The 25,660-nt window shown below is 50.8% G+C and overlaps 1 protein-coding gene and 1 pseudogene across 1 annotated transcript in view; both read right to left on the reverse strand.

Annotated features, from left to right (window-relative positions):
• Positions 1-645: 645 nt before the first annotated feature.
• On the reverse strand, positions 646-2,853 carry LOC133053007 (testis-specific Y-encoded protein 1-like; annotated as a pseudogene).
• Positions 2,854-2,943: 90 nt separating this feature from the next.
• The window catches only part of LOC133052968 (histone-lysine N-methyltransferase PRDM7-like), a 45,719-nt gene continuing 23,002 nt past the window's right edge, over positions 2,944-25,660 (reverse strand). Inside the window, 3 exon segments of the mRNA XM_061137728.1 lie at positions 2,944-3,093; positions 18,523-18,599; positions 20,199-20,382. Of these exon segments, the coding sequence (XP_060993711.1) occupies positions 2,944-3,093; positions 18,523-18,599; positions 20,199-20,382 (411 nt within the window).

Raw genomic sequence — 25,660 nt, forward strand, 5'->3', positions numbered from 1 at the left:
TAATCATGTTTATCTGTTGATTTAATTTTGATCTAAATCCAAATTTGTGCAGCCCTGGTCCAGAGTTATCTCTGGCCATCCTTCCCTCATTCCTGTCCTGGACAGGGGCACTGCAAAGATAGGTCAACCATCCACCCCATATCTGGGGACCTTCCATGCCTCCTCTTTAGGTTGTTCCATGTCTTGGCTCCTTTTGCTTTCATCACTGCATCAGCCCTGGGCGACACAAACAAACCAACACAGGTGACACAAACACACGTATGTACACACAAACATGCATGACACAGGGACAGAAAGGCAAAGAGGAAATACAGGTGTTTCAGTAGCTGGAGATGGTACTTAGTGTCAGGGGAAGGATGCTTCTACAAAGATGCTTAGTTCACCCTGCCTCTAGGAGAATCATCTAGGACTCTTGCATTACAACCACACCTGCTTTGAGGGAGACTTGCTTCACTTATGGACACACAGAGTCCCCAAGTCCCCACTCTCAGCACATCACCTACTACATGCATGACCTGAATACAGGGTCCACAGCCAGGTTGCATGAGCCTAAGCATCCCCATTTGGGAAAGGACAGTGTCCCAGCCTCTACACAACTGTCACTTCAGGGCCCACCTCCAGATTCCCTCACCACCTGTGTTTCTATCAGTTACCTCTAATGGCAGAACCTTCCTCCCTGGGGTAGTACTTCAGGGGATCATCCCACATGTCTTCACTGATGATCTGCTGGCAACAAGAGCAAGGTCAGCCCTGGGCTGACCAGGCCCCTGACCCTCCTGTGAGCAGCCAAAGGCTCCAACATCAATCACCAACTGTGTGTGGGCCCAAGCCAAATCCACCTCAGCAATCCTGTTCGATTCTGGGCAGTTGTGGCTGTGGCCTGACAACTAGTTGAGAAAGTTAAGGCTCCTGGTGACAGGCCTGTGGCTGGGTGCTCCCTGTTCAAAGTCCCAGAACCAGTGGACTGGAGTGGAACGACATGCCCTATACCCTGGACAAAGGCAGGGGAGACAAGGGCAGATCCAGCAGGTGGAGCATCCAGCCCCTTGCACACCCACACTCACCATCCTGGGAGACTCGTTAACCAGTGATGTCAAAGTAACACTCCTAAATGAGCACTGTGTTCCAGAAGTACGGGTTGTCCCGAAAGGAGAAAATCAGCTTGCAGCGGGACAGTGGAAGGCTCCACACCTGCACCTGCCAGCACAGGGAGGAGGGAAAAAGTGCAAGCTCCTAGGGGCCTCAGCTTGCCTCCCAGGTGGGCATTAATAGCCTCCATGATATCTCTCCAAAGTCTCACAGCACAGGCCCATGGATAACACCATCCCCCAACTCCCCATCAAGTGCCATATCAACCCGTCCTCAGTCTCCCTCACTGACATTCAAGTCTATCATGGAGCTAAGAAAGTCTTCATCTGGGGTGCTGATTATGATGGACACTTGAGGGTGGTTCATAATCTGCTTTTGGTCAAGGAGCCATTCAGGCCACATGCCAGGCCAAGTAGAGCCAGGAGCAACAGCCCTAGTCTGGGGTGGAAGAAGGACACTGGATCAGGCATCTGCAAGGATGCTGGGCACTCCCACTTCCCCGGCCACCACTGACGTCTTCAGGCCTTGTCATACCATCAGACATGCTCATGGCTCTGGGTTCCCTCTGCTATTCTGCAGCTCAGGTGGTCTGCATCCCACAAGCAGGGGCTCTTTCTGGCTGCTACTGCCTTCCTCCTGGCCGGTTTGTTCGGGATAGTGTCAGGTAACTGATTACATGGTCAGGACTTGCTGTCCTTGTGACAAATCGTACCTCAAAGAAAGTGGGGTGTGTATTTATGTGTGTGTGTGTGTGTGTGTGTGTGTGTGTGTGTGTGTGCGCGTGTGTGAGTGTGTGTGACTCCCATGTCTAAGCAATTTCCTGGGATCATCCACATTTACAATAACTCTCTACAGTTTCTTCTCTCATGTACTGTCTCTGGTCATTCCTGACTTAGAGGCCTTGGATGCTGCTCCTTCCTCAGACGCAGGCCTGAAGGAGACACCCAGAGTCATGGCTGCGACACTTACAAGTGTGGCCCTTCCCAGATTTGACTTGGCTATGTCTTTGGAACCTGCCACTGCCCAGGACCACAGTTCCTTCAGGGGCTTCCATCGCCCTTCCTGTGTCCTCGCCCCCACCCATCCTCCTGCTTCTGCCCCTCCTCCCCTTCCTCCTGAGAGGCAGACCACTAGGAGCAGCAGTAAGGATACAGCTTTGGCCCAGAAGCCATGGATGACCCTGGATGATGGCGGTCCTCCGAGCCAAGTGACACTTCCTCCCCTGATGATTCTTGTGCATGAACCGAACCTGGGCCCCGCGGTTATTCCCATGCTCAGAGCTCAGTTACGCCTGCAGGGCGGCCAGTGCCTGCAGTGCATCTAGCACTGGCCTCTCACTCGGGTCTCTGGGCCTTTCCTATCCCTACTCCTCCAGCGTTTCCTTCTCCAGCTCCTGGAAGGACCGCTGTTCCTGCTCCTCATCCGCCACAACCTCCACCTCCTCCATGATGTGTCTCCCCAGCAGCTGGCACTCCCGCCCGATCCCCGCCTTGTCTCTGTCCCCAGGGCCCTGCCGTCCTCCACCACCTCCACCCTGTACAGGGTGACCTCTTTGCCTGGCGTGCCAACTGGTGGCTGCAAAGCCCCAGCCGTGCACAGCATAACGATGGCAGGCCGCGTGGTCACTGCCCCCTGAGCACCAGGGCTCCCAGCCAAGAAGGTCCAGAGTCCCGGGATGCTGCTGCCTTCCTCCAGCCGCCTCTCATGCTCCTCTGGGCCCAGGCCATGACCCCGAGCTGGGGCAGATGCGAAGGGACCAGACATAGTAGCTCAGCAAGTGGTGCGCAATGGCGGGCCCAGCAGTAACCAGGTGGGGGTCCCTAGCTCTTTGTGGGCAGGGTGAGAGAGGAATGGTCAGGACGTGGGGGCTGGTGTGTTGCGGGTGGCCTGAGGCTGAAGAAAGGGGCTCTGGACAGGCCAGGACAAGGTGCCCTGGCCCTGGGAGATCAGCCCAATATGTGGGACGCCTAGGCTGTGAGCCATGCTCAGGCTGCTGGGCCAAATCTGGACCAATGACAGAGAGGGTAGTGGGTGGCACCCTGATGGACACGCCCCTAGAGCAGAGGGCAGCTTCCCCACTTCCTAGGCTCCAGCGTCCCCAGGTGGCCGCATTCGACTCCAGGAAGGGCGGTGGTTTTGCATCTGGCGCTACCCCAGGCGCTGTTACACAACTGGTCTCTGAAAATTCGAACCGTGTTCCCGCTGTGCAATCCAAAGAGCACACTCTTGTGCCCCATGGGACCCTCAACCCATGGGAAGTCTCCCTGAGTATCCAAAAGATAGGCAGGGGTGCAAAGTGGCTGGATACTTTCTTCCCTAGGACAGGAGGCTGTCGCTGTCCAGATGGTAGGGGAGTGGGTACAAACCCCAATGCTTGCAACACTTGACCTCCGCTGTTCAGGAGTACCAAAGCCATAGGGTACAGATCTCTCTCTGTGTCTCTTTACTCTGCTCGCATAGCACTGTTTCTGGCAATCCTTCTGTGTATGTACCAGCGGCTGGTGTCTGTGTGTCTCCTTCTCTCTAAGTGGTGCTGTTGCCCTCTGTCACTCTCTGGACACCAGCGCTGAGAAGAGACTCTTAACCTTGGAGTGAAGGCAAGCCCTTGTTCACTTCAGTGAGATGCACACACGGGAGATCAGAATATTTTCAGCCCACACAGTCGGAGAGTGCTTTCTCAAACTTGAAAGCCAACAGTGGGAGGTCACTACAGAACCACATATAGAGACAGGCGAACAGCCCACAGTTGCTGGGTTGACATGAATGCTACACAAACTGCCATGCTTGGCCACACCTTGCACAGTGGGAGGGAAGGGACATGCTCTGTTGGCATGAGGGAACTCCCTGAACCTTGTTTGAATACCTGCCAGTGAGACGCTAAGGACACCTCACCATTAGGTTCCAAAGCTCACCAGTGCCGGAGCCATGCATGTCTGCCCATTTACCTTATCCTGGCTCTTTGAAAGTGGTTCCGTTCTCCCGGTGAGAACACACCCCAGCCTAGCCTGTCGTCCAACACTGTGGGGCCGGGAGCAGCAAGAGGATCAACCGAAGCCATCCTTCCTATAGTCTTCATACATGATATAGGTGTTCTGCAATGAGTACAAAGAGTGATGTTTCACACTGGAAAATTCTGCAGGTAGCAGGTGCTGCTGCATCTCTGAAACCTTACAGAAAAGACAAGGGGTGCTCACGCTCCTGGCCAGGTCATGGAAAGAATGCCCTGCATTTGAGAAGGATGCAAAGGCCCTCATTGCTGGGTGTCCAAAGGGCTGTTGGCTCACCCACCAGGGCCTCTGTGCCTGGGACTGCAGCCCAATCTGTGTCTCGGCCCCTCTGCACTCACGGATCGCCCCCAGATGATTTCCTCCTGCCTCTCCTTTCTGCCAGGGGTCCTGGCTACAGGACTCTATTTCCATTTAGGACTTGCAAATTCAGTGAGATCAAAGGGCATGATTCCCTGGCCTCACTGCTTCTGCTGGCAAGAGTCTATGTACCTTTCACTAGTACCTTCATGTTTCCGCTATCCATTCTTCCGTCACCTAGCTAGGTCTCTTCAGACTGCTCATACACACAAGTGTACTGGAAGGTGCTTCTGCGCACATATGTGCACACACATCCAAGTGTACACACTCACATCCCTGAGAGGAGACTTACACATATGGAGAAGTACAGGCTTTCCTGTCCAGGAACATGAATTTTGGTAAGCACCCGACATTCTTTGTCCCAGTTATTCTCTTTCACTTGCTTGTCGATCCTGTCAGCTTGCACTTCTAACTCTGTGTCTTGTCCTCAAGGGTAACAAAATCTTGGCATTGTTCATGACAGGGACCGATCTGCAGAGCGTCGGGCAGGCCTGGATGTGCTCGCCGTGGACCGCTGAGTGACCTGCAGCTGTGTTCCACATTCTCCCATACCTTGGGCTGATTCACAGTACCAGTCACGTTGGCATGATTCCATTACATGTGCATTCCTTGAAGGAACCAGAAAACAAGGGCCTTTGGGCTCAGCTGACTTGGAGAACCACTTTCTCGGTGTGCACCTCTCTATGTCATGCCTCATCATGTCTGTGCCCCGTTGCAACCCTATCATCTGTTAGGGCCCAAAACATTCTGGGTGAGGCCCCCTGGCCTCCCTATCTCTGGAGCTTTCTGTGTGCACCTGTCTACCTGCCACCCCAAGCGCTATCTCCCTGTAGCAGGGAAAGGTCAATTAGACGCTCGAGCCTCCAAGGGCTCCAAGAGACTGTGGCAGGCCAGGGACTGATAAAATATTGTGAAAAAGGTGCACATACATCTACAGGGTCTCTTCCAATATAAGACATGGGACCTGAGGCCAGAAAGCTAAGGTGGCATCCCTAGACATAGTCCCATCAGTTTACTACTACCCAGACCCACGGAGACCCTGAATGGATGATGCCCTGGAAACTGGCCCTTTTAGGCCCACAGCTCATGCCTCCCTTGGGCAGAAAGCACTGTTTCCATCTCAAATGCACCAAGAGGGCTTCATCCCACCCAAGGTCTCACTCATTTGATAAATGCCAAGGCTCCATTTCAATTTCTTTCACTAGGCCCAGGTAGGTGATTATGTTTAGACAAGACTGCTTGCTTTCTGCAATGAGAATATTGACACCTGACCATGTTCTGTGTGCACGAGGATGTGGAGACCTTGGTGCGGAATGGGCCTGACCTCCGTCCTGGAAAACTCCATGCCTGTGTCTGAATGTCAGTGCTCAGAGGTCTGGGGTCTGGAGCTGAGGTGGGCTTCTCTGGGTAATGTGCCCTCCTCTGAGTGGGGTTCCATGGCCCTTCCAGGGGTCAGTGCTGACTTAGGGCTCTTAGTCTTTCCTCCTTCCAGGCTCACCTGCCCTGAAGCTCATGGAGACTCCTCAGGTGGGCTACTTGGTAATTATTCCAGTTTTTCAGCAGATTCAGTTTGAGTAGAGAGGCAGGTTCACCTGGCTAATTGATTCCAGGGTACAAGGATCAGGCAAAAAAAAATTGGGCAGCAGGTGAAGTTGCTATGTGATCGCCTTCCATTTGGCCGTCCCTGCTCAGCAGACACCAGACCTGCCCCCCATCTTCTAGACCCACACCTGATGTATTTTCTCAATGCCTCAGTGGGAAAACAAAGAATGGAGCCCACTGGAACCAAGGCAGTGTGTTCAGCATTATCATGACAGCTGTCAAAACAGTATCAGACAGAACCGAAGGGCAGGAGAGGGGGGACTTCTCTGGGACGAGAGATCGTTCCAGGAACCCACTCATTTCTGCCTTTGGGGCCCAGCCATCAGGGACTTGGTGTCCTAACCAAGAGTCATGCAGCCCCAGAGGCAGGGTTTGGGTACCGTGTGGGTCTCACGCCATCAACACTGTTCTGGATCCTGTGCCCAGAGACCCCGTGTCTGCTCTTCACCTCTGTGTGTCTTTCCCCTTGGAGATTCCCAACTTCTGAATTGAGGCTGTTGCCCTGATTAACCTGTGGTCTTTCTTCTCTTAATCTTGTGACTTTCACATGAGGTCAGGCAACATTGAATGGGATGCTGCTCTGTGTTCTGCTGGGTGAAAACCTTTGGCGGTGTCATATTAACATCATAGTGTATCACAGACCTAATCTGCAGGCTCGCCACTGTTTGGGGACGCCTAGATGAATTTTCTGTAATTTAATTTTGATTTTCTATTGGAGTCAGGTTCATTTCCATTGTTTTATTAGTTTTAGCTGTACAGTAACTTAATTTGATTTTATATAGAAGGGAATCTATTCTTTTTCCATTTTTTCCCCTCATATAGATGATTACAGTCTCTTTAGTAGAGTTCCCTGTTCTTTTCACTAGGTCCTATTTGCTTATCAGTTTGTTAGATCCTAGTGTGTATATAAATCCTAAACTCTTTATCCCTTCTTTCTTTCTTTTGATACTCATAATTTGATTTTTGCAGGCTGTGAAGTCCGTTTTGTACATTTGGTCACTGGTATGAATTTATAGATTGTGCCCATAAGTGATCTCTCATGAGATTTGTCTTTCCGTCTCTGAGTTCCCTCACCTGGTGTGATGATTTCTTAGCACACCCATGCTGCTGACAGCATCCCTGTTTCACTCTGTTTTATGGTTGAGTGGTGTTCCAGTTGTAGATGTACTGCCTATTCCTCAAAGGCTAATAGAGTTCTGCCAAGAAAATGCACTGGTCATAGCAAACACTGTCTTCCAACAACACAAGAGAAGTCTCTACACATGGACATCAACAGATGGATGACACCGAAATCAGGTTGATTATATTCTTTGCAGCCAAAGATGGAGAAGCTCTATACAGTCAGCAAAATCAAGACCAGGAGCCAACTATGGCTCAGATCATGAACTCCTTATTGCCAAACTCAGAGTGAAATGGAAGAAAATAGGGAACACCACTAGATCATTCAAGTATGACCTGAATCAAATCCCTTGTGACTATACAGTGGAAGAGAGAAATAGATTTAAGGGACTAGATCTGTTGGACAGAGTGCCTGATAAACTATGGATGGAGGTTCATGGCATTGTAAAGGAGACAGAAATCAAGACCATCCCCCAAAATACAGAAAAATAAAAGAAATACAAAAAATCAAAATGGCTGTCTGCGGAGGTCTTACAAATAGCTGTGAAAAGAGGGAAGTGAAAAGCAAAGGAGAAAAGGAAGCATATACCCATTTGAATGCAGAGTTCCAAGAAGAGCAAGGAGAGAGAAGAAAGCCTTTCTCGGTGATCAGTGCAAAGAAATGGAGGAAAACAATAGAATGGGAAAGACTAGAGATCTCTTCAAGAAAATCACAGATACCAAGGGAACACTTTATGCAAAGATGGGCTCAATAAAGGACAGAAATGGTAGGGACCTAACAGAAGCAGAAGACATTAAGAAGAGGTGGCAAGAGTACACAGAAGAACTGTACAAAAAAGATCTTCATGACCCAGATAATCATGATATTGTGATCACTCACCTCGAGCCAGACATCCTGGAATGTGAAATCAAGTGGGCTTTAGGAAGCATCACTATGAACAAAGCTAGTGTAGTTACGGAATTTCATTTGAGCTATTTCAAATCCTAAAAGATGATGCTGTGAAAGTGCTGCACTCAGTATGCCAGCAAATTTGGAAAACTCAGCAGTAGCCACAGGACTGGAAAGGTCAGTTTTCATTCCAATCCCAAAGAAAGGCAATGCCAAAGAGTGCTCAAACTACCCCATGATTGCACTCATCTCACATGCTTGTAAAGTGATGCTTAAAATTCTCCAAGCCAGGCTTCAGCAATACGTGAACCGTGAACTTCCAGATGTTTAAGCTGATTTAGAAAAGGCAGAGGAATCAGAGATCAAATTGCCAACATCCACTGGATCATCAAAAAAGCAAGAACTTCCAGGAAAAAAATGTATTTCTGTTTTATTGAGTATGCCAAAGCCTTTGCCTCTGTGGGTCACAATAAACTGTGGAAAATTCTGAAAGAAATGGGAGTACCAGGCCACCTGACCTGTCCCTTGAGAAACCTGTATGCAGGTCAGGAAGCAAGAGTTAGAACTGGACATAGAACAACAGACTGGTTCCAAATAGAAAAAGGAGTACGTCAAGGCTGTATATTATCACCCTGCTTATTTAACTTATATGCAGAGTACATCATAAGAAACGCTGGTTGGAGGAAGCACAAGCTGGAATCAAGATTGCTGGGAGCAATATCAATAGCCGGAGATATGCAGATGACACCACCCTTATGGTAGAATGAGAAGAACTGAAGATCCTCTTGATGAAAGTGATAGAGGAGAGTAAAAATATTGGCTTAAAGGTTAACATTCAGAAAACTAAGATCATGGCATCTGGTCCTATCACTTCATGGCAAATAGTTGGGGAAACAGTGGAAAGAGGGCTCCAAAATCACTGCAGATGGTGATTGCAGCCAGGAAATTAAAAGACGCTTGCCCCTTGGAAGGAAAGTTATGCACAACCAAGGTAGCATATTACAAAGCAGAGACATCACTTTGCCAAAAATGGCCCGTCTACTCAAGGCAATTTTTTTTCAGTAGTCATGTATGGATATGAGAGTTGGATTATAAAGAAAGCTGAGCACTGAAGAATTGATGCTTTTGAACTGTGATTTGGAGAAGACTCTTGAAGAGTCCCTTGGACTGCAAGGAGATCCAACGAGTCAATCTTAAAGGAGATCAGTCCTGAGTGTTCATTGGAAGGACTGATGTTGAAGCTGAAACTCCAAAACTTTGGCCACCTGCTGCAAAGAGCTGACTCATTGGTAAAGACCCTGATGCTGGGAGGGATTGGGGGCAGGAGGAGAAGGGGACGGCAAATGATGAGATGGTTGGATGGCATCACCGCCTCAATGGACATGAGTTTGGGTAAATTCCAGGGGCTGGTGATGGGTGAGGAGGCCTGGTGTGCTGAGGTTCATGGGGTCGCAAAAAATTGGACACAACTGAGCAACTGAACTGAGCTGAGGATAAAAATTTGTTGTAAGTGTCATGCATTGAAGTTAAGTAAGAACCGTGCTGTTATTTTAATAAAACCTGTGTCAGCATAGGGTTTGGAGAAGGCAATGGCATCCCACTCTAGTATTCTTGCCTGGAAAATCCCATGAATGGAGGAGCCTGGTAGGCTGTGGTCCATGGGGTCATGAAGAATCAGACATGACTGAGTGACTTCACTTTCACTTTTCACTTTCACGCATTGGAGAAGGAAATGACAACCCACTCCACAGTTGTTGCCTGAAGCATCCCAGGGACGGAGGAGCCTGGTGGGCTGCTGTCTATGGGGTTGCACAGAGTCGGACTCGACTGAAGCGACTTAGCAGCAGCAGCAGCAGCAGCACGGAGTTATACAAAACAGGTCCACATGCCCCTGGCCCCGCTTTCTCACATCCACGCCCCCGTGCCCTGCATCCCCACATCCACGCCGCGCAAGCCAGCATTCTGCCTCCTCTTTCCAGTCAGTCGTTGGGCTTCGCTGAGGTGTTTTGGCCCTGGGGAAGGAAATGGCAACCCACTCCAGGAATCTTGCCTGGAACATCCCATGGACTGAGGGGCCTGGTGGGCTACAGTCCATGGGGTCACAAAGAGTTGGACACAGCTGAGCAACTGAGGTGTTATACAAAATTGCCTGTGGTGCCGCTGTGTTTGCATCTGCCGTCCACACCGTCATCCAATGAGCAGGAAGGACATAATCCCGGCTCCTTCTCAGCCAGTAAGTCATTGGAAGACATTATTAGAGGTAAGAAGAATTAGTATTGTAACAAGGAAAAGAAGTATTTGAAGAATCAGTTAATGTTGGTGTCTGAGTGAACGGATCATGTTGAGAAGTCTATAATTGATCATATGAAAAATAGGGCCACCAGCACACGTTATTGAGAAATAATCTATTTTAGAACTGAATGATAGCTTAAGGGTTTGTAGTGTGATTCAGTGCTAGTTTGAGATAATTATCTCTTGGCCCGTATACATGAATATTATTGTTGGAACTAAGCTAATGGTGAAGGCATATGAGATAATCTTACATATAGAGTGTATGTGGTGCTTTTATAAATGTTAGTGCTTGTTATTATGACCGATGATATAAATAGTGAGTCTAGAGTGAAAGAGGAAATTTAATTTATCACTTTTATTTGCAGTTGCACCAATTATTTGGTTCCTAACACCAATGGATAAAAGTTTGAAAAAGCCATGCTGTTTGTCAAGGGAGTATAGAATCAGCAATTCTTATCTACTTCTGTGGTAAATAAGAAGGTATTGTCTTTTCTTCCTAGATTCACAATCAAGTGTTTTTCTCTAAACTATATACACAGTATAGGGGGCCTAGGATGATTTTTGGGTTTAAGGATAGGAGTGGAAGAGGTAGGATGGGGAAAGATATGAGAGCATTTTCTCATGTAAAAGATGGAGAGATACTGTTTATGTGCTGTGTGTATTTGCCTCACTGTGTTGTAATGAGTATATATAAAGCGTATAGGGCAGCAATTACTGTATGAATTCCTATTCAAATAATTGCAATGTTTGATCACAAGAAGGATATTACTACAAATAGCTCTGCAATCAAGTTAATAGTTGGGGGTAGAGCTAGGTTTGTTTAACTTGCTGTAATCATCAGGTTGCTGATTATTAGTAGGAGGAACATTTGTAGGCTTTAGGCTAGGATTATTGTTTGGCAATGGACCTGGTAATTTGAATTTACCAGGCAGAACAAAACAGAGGATGGGCAATTATTAGGGCTGTGGCTCCTATACCACTTCAAGGTGTTCGGGTAAGGATAGCAAAGTGCTATGTGGCTGACAGAAGAGTATGCAGTGAGTGATTTTAGGTCTGTCTGGCATAAGCAAATGGAGCTGGTTATAATTATGCCTCATAAGGACAATAGAATGAGTGGATACCCTATGAAGTCTGTTAGTGGGTTTCAAATTATTGTAATTTGTATTTCGTAGTATACCGTAGCATCCAAGGTTTAGTAGTGCTGGCAGCATAGCCAGAACCATGAAGCCTGCAATAGGGGCCTCTTCTTGTGCTTTAGGTAGTCAAAATTGGAGGCCATAAATGGTATTTTTACTATAAAGGCAATTATGCATACTAACCATATGAAACCATTGGATCAAGAGTTGGATACTGATTGGGCTCAGCATTAGAATATTTAAAGGTCCTACTGTATTTTGAATATAGTCAAGTATTCCTAAGAGGGCGAGAGAACTTACTACGGTACAATATAAATAGAGACCTGCATTAAGGTGTTCTTCTTGATTTCCTCTTTGGGTAATGATAATGAGTGTTGAAACTAGTGTTGCTCCAAATAGAATATATAAAAGAATTAATTTTATGACAGTAAATGTTATAATTAAAGTAATTATAGTATGACTAGCAGTGATAATATTTTCTTTCTGGTAGAGATTCTTTTAATACGTGATGTTGACAATTATATAAGCGGTCATAATGATGTAGTTAAAATCAGTGGTGGTGTCCATAGGGAGTGGGAGAAAACTAGTGAGAAATTGAGACTGTTATCATTGAATAAGGAGGAGTAGGCTTGTGAGTCTAATTAGTAGGCCATGCGTGGTGGTGTTAATTCAGATTAACCTGGTGATCAGGTGAGTGGAATTGTTGCTTACCATAGTCTTGGCCTTCTCTGCCTGCTGAAGCTGAATAAAAGAACATGGAGACTGAGTCTGGAGGAAATAGAAAGCTGGCTTCAATTCTCAGCTGGCAGAGAGGGGAACCCAGCAGGCTCATGCCTCAAGACCTTTGCTGCCCCCCTTGAGGAGTCTAGGTGTTCAAAGAAGGAAGGGTTCACAGTCAGCAGGCAGTGTGATAAACAAAGGGATAGGACTTTGAATTCTTCCTCTTGCATTTATTCACAGTTGCATCAGTTCAGTTCAGTTGCTCAGTCATGTCTAACTGATGATGGGAAAGACTGAAGGCGGGAGGAGAAGGGGATGACAGAGGACGAGATTGTTGGATGGCCTCACTGACTTAATGGGCCTGGGTTTGAGTCAACTCCTGGAGTTGGTGATGGACAGGGAGGCCTGGTGTGCTGCAGTCTATGGGGTCACAAAGAGTTGGACACGACTGAGCGACTGAACTGAACTGAAACCACTCCAGTAGATTCTTCCAAGTGTGTAGCCCAGAGCGTTCTGCCTGAGGGAGTTGAGATCACACAGGTAAAACATGTAACAGCTCACAGGGTGCTCAGGGCTGTGGAAATGACAGCCCTTCCTGGGCAGCCAGGAACCTGAGCAGTGATGAGACGCTGCCCCTTCGTGGTCCCAGGGAGAAGGAAGCTGATCGGCCTGCCAGCCAGTCCGAGTCACTGCTGAGAGGTCCCTGTCTACCCTGACCACTGGAGCGGCCCAGGGGGCCACTCTCTCAGGCCCCACCAAGGCCCTGCCCCAGACCCATGTGGATGGTCCTTCCAGACCGTCGTGATGGGAATCTGTGGTGGGAACTCAGCAGAAAGTGCGTGAGGGCAGCTGGGACGTTCCTTCACTGGGACGTGATATCTCCAGGTACACTGAGGTCACGCAGGTGGCAGGGAGGCCGTTTCCGATGGTGGTCTGTGCTGAGAAGGACACAGGACTCGGGGAGGCAGGGCCTGACGGGCGGCGAGTCCAGAGAGGCGCCTTTTTGGAGGAGGGGGGATGCTCAGACAGAACTGCATCTGGGCCCGGAGTTCCAGCAGGGTTGGCCAGTGGGTGAGAAGGGCAAGGCCGGGGCTCAGTCCCAGAAGTGGTGCATCTGGCCTCTGGTAGAGTTTCTGCTCCCCAAGGACTGGGGTTATTGTCTGTCTCCTCACGGCTGTCCCGTGCCTGGGACACGACTTGGCCAGAGGCAAGTGCTAAGCAAATATCTGTGAATGAGTGGACGGTCCGAGTGTGGAGATGCACAGGACAGGCGGCGTCAGGCTGCAGAGTGGGGGTTAAGTAGATTAGGAGGCCGAGCCGGGAGAGAGGCATACAGGGTTTCTGAGTCTGGACTCCCAGCCCCATTTGGCTCAGCTCAACCCAAGCCCATCTGTTCCCCAGACCCTCTGTTTTCTCCAGCACATTCCCTCTGGCCTTCACTCACCTGCGTGTCCTGCCCTGCATGACTTAAAAGCGGCTCCATGTCTGCTCCTACCACCTTTGCCTGAAGCCTCTTTATGCTTAAGGTGGGGGATCCCAAGGGCGCCCCCTTCGATGGGGACACTTCCCTGCCCGGGGTAGGGTGCACCTTGTCTGTGCCGTAGACTCTGCTCTCTGCAGTTGTCTGCCTGTTCGGGTCTCTGCCTAATCCAGGGCCGGGAGTGTTCATGGATCGGTGTGTCCCTGGTGATTCTAGCCATCCTCCAGGCTGAGTCCTGCTGGCCTACATCACAACACCGCCATTTACTGGTGACACATGGCCCACCCTGGAGCACCGCTGACAACGTGCCCACTGGTCTCAGCTGGACCTCGCTGTTGGGCCGGGAGCCAGAAGGTCAGTGCTGCTGGTGCCTGTGGGCCTGGCTGCCATCACAAGCCTTCACCTTGGGGCTCAGCAGCTGAGCCATCAAGGCATGTGCAGAACGCACTGCAGACCAGCACAGGAGGCCAGCACTGGGCCTCAGCCAGAGAGTGGAGGCACCGACATGGACCTGCCCTCCATTAGGACACTTTCTGGCCTCCTGGGCTCTGTTTTGTCAGACTTTCAAAGAATGGGTGGAGCTGCTGCGCTTATCCTGGCCCACCTACTCCAGAACTGCCCTCACAGACCTCCCCTGCAGTGGGGTCTGACCAGTATATTCCTGGTCCCAGTACCAAGCCAGGGCGTCCTGGGGCCCCTTCAGTTAAGGGGTCAGGGGAAGCAGAGCTGCTTTGTTTTGAGGTGGAGTGGGAGTCCTTTGGGTAGAGTTCTCATTTCCTCCAGCGACACTTGTGGCTTATGGTGCCCAGGGCTCCCAGCCAGCCTGTGGGCCGCCGTGGGACCCCGTCTCCTGTCGGCCCCTCTTCTGACTGGTTGGTCCATGTTCTGACTGCTTGGCACTTGGTGCTCCTGGGTTGAGTGTCTATTGTAATTGGCTAGGGTCTATTCTATTTTTTTTTTTTTTTAATCAGTATTTTTTTTCTTTTTTCTTTGAATTATGGCTGGCTTACAATGTGTTAATTTCTGCTGCACAGGTCAGAGATACACTTATACAGATATATACATTCTTTTAAAAAATATTCCCTTACAGTTTATCATTGGATACTGAATATTGTTCTCTGCTATGCAGCGGGGCCTTCTTTAACCATTCTACTTACAAAAGCTACATCTGCTGACCCAGCCTCCCACTCTGGCCCTCCACCGCCCCCTCCTCCTCGGAGAGCGCCAGTCTGTTCCCTCTGTCCCTGAGTACATTTCTGTTTCATATGTGTGTGTGCTCAGGTGTTCAGTTGTGTCTGATTCTTTGCAACCCCATGAACTGTAGCCCACCAGGCTCTTCTGTCCATGGGATTCTCCTGACAAGAATTCACCACTGGGTGAGTGCAGGTTCGTGGTCACTCTGACCTGTCACAGGCCTCTCAGAGGCCGTCCGCCCTGTGAGTGCAGGCTTGTGGTCACTATGGCCTGTCACAACCCTCTCAGAGGCCATCCACTGGGTGAATTCATGCTTCAGGAAACTCTGGCCTGGCACATCCCTCTCAGAGGCCATCATCTGGGTGAAAACATGCTTGTGGTAACTCTGGTCTGTCACAGACCTATCAGAGGCCATCCACTGGGTGAGTCCAGGCTCGTGGTCACTCTGACCTGTGTCAGACCTCTCAGAGACCATCTGCTGGGTGAATGCATTCTTGTGGTCACTCTGGTGTGTCACCGACTTATCAGAGGCCATCCGCTGGTTGAGTGCAGGCTTGTGGTCACTCTGGTCTGTCACAACCCTCTCAGAGGCCATCCATTAGGTGAGTGTAGTCTTGTTGTCACTCTGGTCAGTCACAGACCTGTCAGAGGCCATCGGCTGGGTAAGTGCATGCTTGTGGTCACTCTGGCCAGTCACAGACCTGTCAGAGGCCATCCGCTGGGTAAGTGCAGGCTCGTGGTCACTCTGGCCTGTCACAGACCTCTCAGAGGCCATCCACTTGCTGAATACACGCTTGTGGTCACCCTGCTCTGTCACAGACCCTCAAAAGCCATCTGCTGGGTGAGAGCAGACTCGTGGTTACTCTGGTCTGTCACGGACCTCTCAGAGGCTGTCCGCCATGTGAGTGCAGGCTTGTAGTCACTATGACCTGTCACAGACTTCTCAGAGGCCATCCACTGGGTGAGTGCAGTCTCGTGGTCACTCTGGTCTGTCACAGACCTTTCAGAGGCCATCTGCTGGGTAAATGCATGCTTGTGGTCACTATGGTCTGTCACAGACCTCTCAGAGGCCATCTGCTGGGTGAATGCATGCTTGTGGTCACTCTGGTCTGTCACAGACATCTCAGAGGCCGTCCACCGATGAGTCCAGTCTCGTGGTACTCTGGCCTCTCACAGACCTTTCAGAGGCCATCCGCTTGGTGAGTGTAGGCTCGTGGTTGTGTTTTCTGTCACTGAGCTCTCAGAAGCCATCTGCTGAGTGAATGTGGGCTCCTGGTCACTCTGGTGCACAGTTTCCACAGGGCTGTCGAGAGGCACCCTGTGGCTGCCCCAGCTGGGCCCACTGTTGTGCTCTTGCTGCCCCCAAGCTACGTCTGGAGAAGGCTAATCCCAATGAGAGGCTACTTTCAGACTTTAGCTCACATCCCAGGAACTAGTCTTCCAGCCTAAGCAGGTCACTTGCGGTTTCCTGTGTTAGTGCTCACATTCCCTAGAGAGTGGTCCATGTCTGGGGACACATGTCCTCTGCTGCTAAAACTGATATTAGACTGTGTTCCCAGGGATGGACCACAAGGGGTGATTGGAGAACGTCTGCCCTACCTGCTTGGAGGCACTGTGCCCCAGCCCCTGCCTTCTCCCCACTCAGGTACAGATGTGGGAGAGCAGGAGGGGAAACCTGGGTCCCAGTGAGACCCTCTCAGCAGAGCTGGGCCTGGGTCAGGCTTGGAGGGTGTGACCGAGAGGTTACTGGACAGGACGTCACGTTTAGAGGGCCTCCTGCAGTGTAGGTTTCAGGGCTAAATAGCAACTAAGTGCAGAGCATGGTGGCTGAGCTGACGAATGTGGATCCTGCAGGTTGAACGCTGAGCCCTGAACGTTGGAAGTTTGTCTGGAATCACAGGACGTGCTTGCTGTCTCTGCTGAGATGATCTCAATGGGGACCCAGGTTCCCCCTCCTACTGTCTAGAAGCCATCAAACTGAAGCCACTCCTCATGGTGAGCTCTGAGGACCCTCAGGAAAGAGAAGAATACCTGCTTTCCAGCAGCCATCAGACTGCAGCCACTCCCCACTGTGATCCCCAAGACATTCAGGAAGGATAAATCAGGATGCTGGTCACAGGTAGTAAGGTATGTATCAAAGGGGATGATTTCAGTGAGATGGCTGCTGCATCTTCCCACACATAGAAAAGTGCTAAGTTCCATAACTTTAGATGCTGCCACCTGGTTTTGAAGTCCTAAAAGTTTTGTACTGAATAAAACAACACTCAACACCTGTATTATAATATTATTATGTCTATACATATGAAGTAGAGACCTTCCAAACAACAAGAAAAGTCAAATCTCAACATTCAGAACAGTGGCACCAGTGGTGGGCACTCCCCAAAAGATTCAACTAGTGGGGCAATTAGAACAGTCATCACCCCTTTCCCATAAGATTGTGGAGTCGACCCTGACACTGGGGAATTGTTACGGGGAAGAAAAAATCTGACTCCATGTTGAATGCTTTACTCTAAACTTTGCTTCCTGTTGGTCTGTTTGCTACAGGGATGCTGTCCATACATCATGGCGTGCCTCAGGAAACCCCGCCCCTCTGCCTCTGTCCGGGACCTGTCTACCTGTTGATGGCTATAGGAGGGAGAAAGTAACATATATCCCTCCAAGACTGGCCATTCCGGAGATATTTGCCAGATTAATGGCCTTTATACTTTATTTCCTTACCTCCCAGCACTGTGTTCTATAAAAGACACTGGCATCCAGACCCTGACAAGATGGTTTCTTCGAGATATTAGTCTGCTATCTTCTCAATCTGCTGGCTTTCCAAGTAAATTCATATTCTTTGCCTCAGCATCTCGGCTCTGATTAATCGGCCTGTTGTGAGGCGTGCAGAACAAGCTTGGACTTGGTAACAATCCCACATGCATTGCAGTAAAAAAATTGAAACATAAAATGGAAGCTATATTGTAACAGATTCAATAAAGACTCTGAAAATGGACCACATAAAAAGATCTGAAACCAAAAACCAAAAGGAACTCAGTGGTTGTCTGAAATATTTAGAAAGGTGTTAGTGCCCTTCTTGCCTGTATCCCCTGAAGCCACACTGGACAGTCAGGCCCTATCCATTCAGGACACCCTCTCCAGACCCCGGTGGAGGTGCTCTGCCCTCAGTGCCACCTGGGTCTCAGGAGTAGAAGAGACACAGCCTGGGGGGTCTCCTCTCTGGTGCAGGGGAGCGTCACACGAGCCACCCTGTCTACCTGCCCATAATAAGGAGGGTTGTCAACACCTGGGCAAGTGATGCTGTGGGCACCTGGACTGCCTCATCCTTGTGAGATTTGGTATGAAGACAACACAGAAGGAGGACCAGCTAAGAGGGATCCAGGGAGCAGTGAACCCTTCTTCACAGGGACCCTGTGAGACCCAAGACTCACTCTGCACACCCTTCTCTGACTTTTGGGAACTGGCCTTTGTCATTCTCTGGGCAGGAGGTGGGAAGGTCAACAGGGTCTCTCTTCCACCTCCTGAGACCCAGGTGGGCACTGGGGGCATCAGCCCTCCACCTGGGGTCCAGAGAGGGTGTCCTGAATGCACAGGACCTAACCGTTCAGTGAGGCCGGCCCTCGTCCACAGTGCACTGACCTGCTGCAGGGTCTCGGGTTCCCTGGCATCCAGCTCGCCCATCGCCAACCCCAGCTTGGTGTCTTGGGGGCCCCTCACTGGGGGGCACCCAGCAGGTGAAAGCTGCATGCCCAGCGAGAAGGAGGAGAAGCCGGTGGGGCAGGGGTCCAGCATGCAGTGTCCAAGGCCCCTCTGCTCCCCCAGGAACACCCAGCCCCGCCTGCCGTGGCCTTTCTCCTCTTCAGTATGTGTCTTTGTGGTTGATGTTGCCAAACCCCTTCCTCTGGAAGAGAAGGCTCCATGACCATGGAAGGGGTGGAGGTGAGGAGGTGCTGTATCCCTAAACCCAGAGAGCTTCAGAACTGATTTCCCTGAGCCCTGAACGTACTGCCTATTACATCTGTACCAACCAAGGCCGAGATCCAGGCAGATTCTCTGTGGAAACACTTTTCTGTCCAACAAGAGAGGTCTTGTTAACCCACAGCTGAACCCCGAGACGTGGGACGTGCTGTAACTGTGGATGCAGCAGGGAAGGTGTTTGAGAGGCTTCTTCCCGGGCAGCTCCCCGAGGCCCCTGGAGTTACTGAACCCAGAGGTGGAGCACTCGCGCTTCTCTCCTCACTGCAGGCCAAACGGTGCCCCCAACCACACAGCACTACTCCTCCACCTCCCTGAGTTCAACAGAAACCCCCCAGTCACGAGTGCAAAGCGCAGTCTTCTTGGTGAGCAGAGCAGAGGCCGGTGGGAAGAGGGGTGGAGGCTGAAAGCTTCTTTGTAGAAGAAAAACACGGACGTGTGTTCCCGTGTGTGGTGGCCACATGCTGCAGTAATTGGTGTTCCCCACACATTTATGGGTGGGTTTTAGTTTCTGTATTTTCTAAGTTTCTTCTTTTTTAAACAGCTGCATATTATGAGAAGATTTTGCAATCAACCATGAGCACTTGCAAAATAAGCTCTTATTTTTTTTTCCTTTTTCTAAAATGTTGCAGTTTTCTATGGTGACAGATGAACAGCCTCCTACTTTTAAGTATTCATTTAATTGGCTGCGCTGGGTCTTAGCTGTGGCATGCAGGGCCTTCAGTTGCAGCATGTGGGAAATAGTGCCCTGACCAGGAATTGAACGTGGCTCCCTGTGCTGGGACCTCAGAGTCCTAGGTTCTGGATGAGCAGAGAATGCTGCGATCTCCTACTTAAAGCAAGGTTATATATTTATTTTCGGCTTGCTGGGTCTTCGCTGCTGTGCGGGCTTGTCTCTGGCTGTCAGGCGTGGGGGTTGCTCTCTCGTTTCTGTGCTGAACTTCTCCCTGCGGGGGCTGCTCTGGGTGGGAAGCAGAGACTCTAGGCTCTTGGGCTGCAGTAGTTGTGAACGGACTTAGTTGCTCCACGGCATGTGGGGTCTTCCCAAATCACGGATTGAACCCGTGTCTCCTGCATTGGCAGGTGGATTTTTAACCACAGCACCAAGGGAGTCATTCCCCTTCCCGCTTCCTGGCAACATCTTCCTGTAAAAAAAGCCTAAAAATAATCAGCTTAGTAAGTTTTCAGGAGTCTGAGCTCTGAAGTCAGCGTCTGTGGTGTCATTCTCCCAAAGGCATCTTGGCTTCAGAGACTGGCTGGGCTCATGAGTCCAGTAAGCAGGGCAGCTCTGGTGGCTGAAGACAGGCTTGGCCTCTGGAGCTCTGCCCTCACCGACTCACCCAGGGTCCCCGAGCCCTGGCAGCCAAGCAGAGCCGTGCGCCGGCGGGGCTGGTACAGCCACGGGGCCACCGTGGTCAGGGTGAAGCATGCGGCGGAGGCAGCTGGCTGTCCGTCCCATGATTGCTGGTGTCCTGTGTGCCCGTGCAGGGCAGTCACGGTGTCAGGTGGGGCCTGGCCGCTGTCCTGGGGACAGGATGGGACCTCAGAGAGCTCGCATCCCCACTCCCCATCTCCCAGCTCTGATTCAGATCCTGGCTTGTGCCTACTGGCAGCTCCTTGGGCTGGGAGGCTGTGTAAAATACCAACCCCCTTGCTCAAGGTCAGCTGAGACCCCCAGCGCTGGGGTCACACACCATCTGTGCCACCACCCAGGCCATCCCACTTCTGAGAGGGAGGGCCTATGTGGGGCTGTGGGTGATGGGGGATTTGGGGGTGTTGTGGGCTGGCCCCAGGAGTCAGCTTTTTGGGGGCAGGGGAGCAGAGGGGAGGGGAGGGAGAAGGTTTGACCTGCTCAGGGTTCCAGGGGATTCCAGGCCCAGCTCTGGTGGGAGGTGCAGGTGAGACGCCCCTGCAGGTTTCTGGATTCCTACCGTTTTTCAGTTGAAGACCCTCTGCCTACACCACCCCTAACTCTCCATCCCGTGGCCCCGGCCTGAAGCCACAGAAGATGGGGAGTTTATGTGGCTTCCCTTACTGTAGGGAAACCAAGCCACAGACAAACGCGTTCCTTTAAGAAAGCATAGAACCCGGTAAATAATAGTGGGTGGTTATCACTGATGCGGTTCATGTAGAGACGCTTCACAAGCCTGGCACATGGAGGGGACTGAGGGCCGTTGTCCCGAGTCCTGGACTTCGCACCCTCCACTCCCCGCCCCGTGGCCCACTCTCCCCTTGGTGTCTTCTGGTGGCCTGGAAGGATCAGGCCGGGGCAGAGGTCATTCACAGAGGGGAGGGTGTGTTCGAACTTAAGAACGCCATTGCCCCCACTCTGTGTTGGAGCTCAGTTCCGGGTCTGAGCAAGCGTGGCTTCCTGGTGCTGTCCCCACCCTCACTCACCCAGAGTGGGGGGGCTTTGTGTCCACCTTCTCCCCTCATGCAGCCGGTCACCCCAGGACCCATTCTGTGTGTGCATCTGCTCTGCTCACAGCTCAACCCGGGGCCCATCAGACTTCACTCCTGAAAGGGAAATGTAAGGACGAACTATTCCATGGTTAAGAATTTCAAGGTCACGATAGCGTTGCCCAGAGCGCACGGGCACAGGTAGGAGGCCCATGCAGAGAGAAGCCGCGGTGTGGGATTCAAGGACCCTCCGTGTGGGGGAGGGATGGGGGCGGACAGGGATTTCCTGCAAACCTGGCTCCAGGCTCTGTTCTCTGCAGAGGGATGACTGTGGGCACTGCCTGTTTGTGGAAGAGACGTGGGGCTGCCCAGCTCAGCAGTAACGGCAGGGGTGGGAAGGGTGTTTGGCCTCCCTTAGCACCCCCGACCTCACAGCCCCTATCAGGGCACCCCACTGCCTAAACAGCCCCTTCCTCATCTAGCTCTGAGGATCTGGAAAGTGTGGGGGCTGGAGGACATGCAGGAAACAAATTCTGTAAAGCAATTATCCTTCTATTAAAAAACAAAACAAAAAAAAAAAACGATTGAATGAAAAAACAAAAAGGAAAGCAAAGGTGTGGCTTGCATTCTCAGCCAGCCTCTGCCAGATTACACCTGTGCTTACGCATCAGACCAAAATGCTGGTGCTCCCACCTCATATCACAGATGAGAGTAGAGACACAGAGAGTTTGAGCATCTTTCCCCAGCTCACACAGCTGCTGGGGGCAGGGCTGAGAGCTGGACTCCTGTGGTCGCATCTGGAGTTCAGATGCTGTGATGACCCTGAGGGAGCAACAGAGACAAGATTGCCCATACTGAGCCAGGCGCGTGCACACACACACACACACGTGCTCATGGCCTTCACCTTTGCGGCTACAGAAGTCAAAGGGAAACAGAGGGCCACCAGGAGAGGCCAAAGGAGAGTCGGAGTCTATAAGGAGGAGAGGTCCCAATTCCCAGGAGGCCAAGGAATTCCCTTCCCTGGTGAGTCTGACTCCACTCTTCATTCCTCCCCTGGACCCAGGATTGACTGTCCAGTGACCTAACTGACGTGGCTCGAGAGTTATGCCTTCCCAGGGGTTCAGCTACGACTGGACTCCACTACTGTCAGTGATACGGGGGGAATGAGTACATAGTCTGGGCTTCAGATTTGTTTGGAGACAAAATTTATTAGAAGAGGAGTACTAAAAAACCACGAAGGCAATTGGCATGAACATCTCCAGAACACTTAAGAAACTCTCTGCTGTTTATCTACCTCCTCTCCTGTCACAAAAGTGGAAGGTCTATTTAACAAGTAATTCTTGCTTATCACACACTTTCTTTAAAATATTTATCATATATTTATTTATTCGGCTGTGCTGTGTCTTAGTTGCAGCCTGTGGGATCTAGTTCCCCAATCAGGTATTGAACTTAGGTCTCTGCATTGGAGTCTTGACCCCTGGACGACCTGGGAAGTCTCTCCTCATACTCTTGGGGACAGTAATGGTTCACAGGCCTCCTCTGAGGCCTCCTTAGAGCTGAGGCATGGGGTGTCTGCAGTAATCCTCCTGTGGCTAAGGTGTGGTTTGTTGGTCATGACTCACTCACACTCCCTACAAACATATGGCTACTCCCCTGTGTGTGTCCTCTGTTGTCTGATGAGGGGTGAATTCCGACTGAAGCTTTGCCCATATCCCCGCAAACATAGGGCTTCTCCCCTGTGTGTGTCCTCTGGTGTGAGATGAGATTTGACTTATCATTGGAGCTTCTCCCACAATCCCTGCAAACATGGGGCTTCTCCCCTGTGTGTGTCTTCTGGTGTCTGATAAGGTTGAAGTTCTTAATGAAGCTTTGCCCACACTCCCCACAAAAATACGGCTTCTCCCCTGTGTGTGTCCTCTGGTGTGAAATGAGATGGAACTTCTGACTGAAGCTTCGCCCACACTCCCCACAAACATAGGGCTTCTCCCCTGTGTGTGTGTCCTCTGGTGGGTGATGAGGACGGACTTCTGACTGAAGCTTCGCCCACACTCCCTGCAAACATAGGGCTTCTCCCCTGTGTGTGTCCTCTGGTGTCTGATGAAATCTGACTTCTGATTGAAGCTTCGCCCACACTCCCCACAAACATAGGGCTTCTCCCCTGTGTGTGTCCCCTGGTGTCTGACGAAATCTGACTTCTGACTGAAGCTATGCCCACACTCCCCGCAAACATAGGGCTTCTCCCCTGTGTGTGTCTTCTGGTGCCTGATGAGGGCTGACTTCTGACAGTAGCATCGCTCACACTCCCCGCAAACATAGGGCTTTTCCCTGTGTGTGTTCTCTGGTGTCTGATGAGGGTGGACTTCCGATGGAAGCTTCGCCCACACTCCCCGCAAACATAGGGCTTCTCCCCTGTGTGTGTCCTCTCGTGTGTGCTGAGAATTGACCCGTCCTTGGAGACTTGTCCACACTCTCTGTACATGAACCTCATAATCCTCGAGACCCCTGCCCCCGTGAGGAACGTGCCTGTGCCCTCTGGATTCAGTTTCTGGCTTGTGCTAGGCTCGTCTTTCATTCTCTCATGCACCCAAGAACCCCCCATTTGTCCTCCGGGTGAGTAGGCACAGGCCCTTGAAATCCTCTTCAACCTTGTGCTTTTCAGCAATTGTTGGGGCCTCTCCTTGACCTCCTGACCCTCAGGTTTGTCGCTAGGGCTGTGTGGGTCTGTGTATCGCTGATTTTGATTGCCTGGGATCCTCTAGTTGGAGGAGGACTCTTTCAGATGGCCTCAGGAGATTCTTAGAGGAGTGACTGCGTTGGGTGTGTTGGCTGAGAAATTTCGGACTGGAGAAGGCCAGAGAGCAGGAGGCACATGGGTGGATCTTGGGCTTCGGTTCTGCTGAAAGAGGAAGCTTTTGGTCAGGTAGCTGGTTTGCCATGGTCAGGCCTGCCTCACTAATTATCTAAGTGTTGACAGTGCACGATTTGTCTCCCATTGGGGGTCTCTTTATTGTCCCCGATTCCACTCCACTCTTATTCTCTATATCTACAGAAATTCAGGAAGTTGGTGTCAGGGGCCTTTTCTACATATCACCCAGGTGGGGACCTTCAAGCACCATCAGAGGCAGCATCTCTCCTGATAGAGGTGGATCTGTAGGGAATTTCCCTGCGTCTAAGTGTCTGAAATGTCATGTCACAGTGGCCACAGGTATTTACCCTACTGAGGGATAAGACTTGATGACTTAGGTGAAATGTCCTGAGAGGCTCCCTGTGAGGGGAAAGGGTCTATTAAGTTAGGGGCGCCTGGCCTGGAGCTCTCTGCATATGGGAGGCAGCACAGGGGGTGGTTACAGCAGGTGTGGGTAAATCTGACTTTGTGGCTCCTTGTTCAAAAAGCAGCCTTTGTGCCGATTGCTGCAGGAAGTGGGTTTGAGACTGGATGAGACCGAGCAGCCCAGGTCCCACTGACTAAAGGTCTCTGGCCCCTGTGGCCCAAACTGGTTCACAAATTGCTCCTCTCTCTGTTTCCCATAAATCATAAAATAAAGGCATATCCTTTCTCCAGCCTCAGCAGTACTCATACCTCATTTATTTCATTCAGTCTTAGTCCATTTAACGTGCACTAGGAAGCCCTATTTAAAAATACATCTCCAGCCAGACTCTTCACACCCACACTCCCAAGCAAATTAAACTAGCCCAATCTCCCCTCATGTCTGGCAATGAACTGACCTCTGAGTGGACTCCCCCCTGCTGTCTCTTCCGAAAAATGAACCAAAGCATCGTCTTAGCACAGAGAACATGATGCTTGCAGGTGAAAGACACGTGGTTGTTCTGTGTCACCCAGGAGGACCCCTGGTGCCTGCACGTGGACACAGGCCCTGAGGCTTCCGTGTCCCATCCAGCCTCCTTACTCTCCCTCTGTGCTTCCTCCCACGACCCGTGGCATGGTCACTCTTCCTGGACCTGGGGCTGTAGCACTGGCTGCTTCCCTGCCCGGAATCCTTCCCCACGGGTGTTATCTCTGCACAGACCCCACCGCACCGTCCTGCACCACACCCCACCCTCTGCTCACGCTGACCCGAGGCATGTTCCCTGCGCTGGTTTTCCTCAGAGCACCAGCCCCTGTCTGGTGTGAAGCCCCTGCTGCCCCTGGGCAGTGGTTCTGTCTGTTTCGGTGCGTGGATCCCCCCTCTGGCACAGAGTATGAACACACATGACAGCAAACTGGACCAGTACTGAATGCACATCACTGTACATGTGTTGCTTAGAAATGGGAGGAAATGAGGAAGAAATAGGTAAAGGGCAGAAAGCTGGTAGGTGCTAGAAATGTTGCTTTTTGCTTCTAAGCCTTTCAGCAGAAGGTGATGTTACATATTTTTTTTGCATGAAATATTAAAAATTAGAA

The sequence above is a fragment of the Dama dama genome, chromosome X (assembly GCF_033118175.1).
Source record: "Dama dama isolate Ldn47 chromosome X, ASM3311817v1, whole genome shotgun sequence".
NCBI lineage: Eukaryota > Metazoa > Chordata > Mammalia > Artiodactyla > Cervidae > Dama > Dama dama.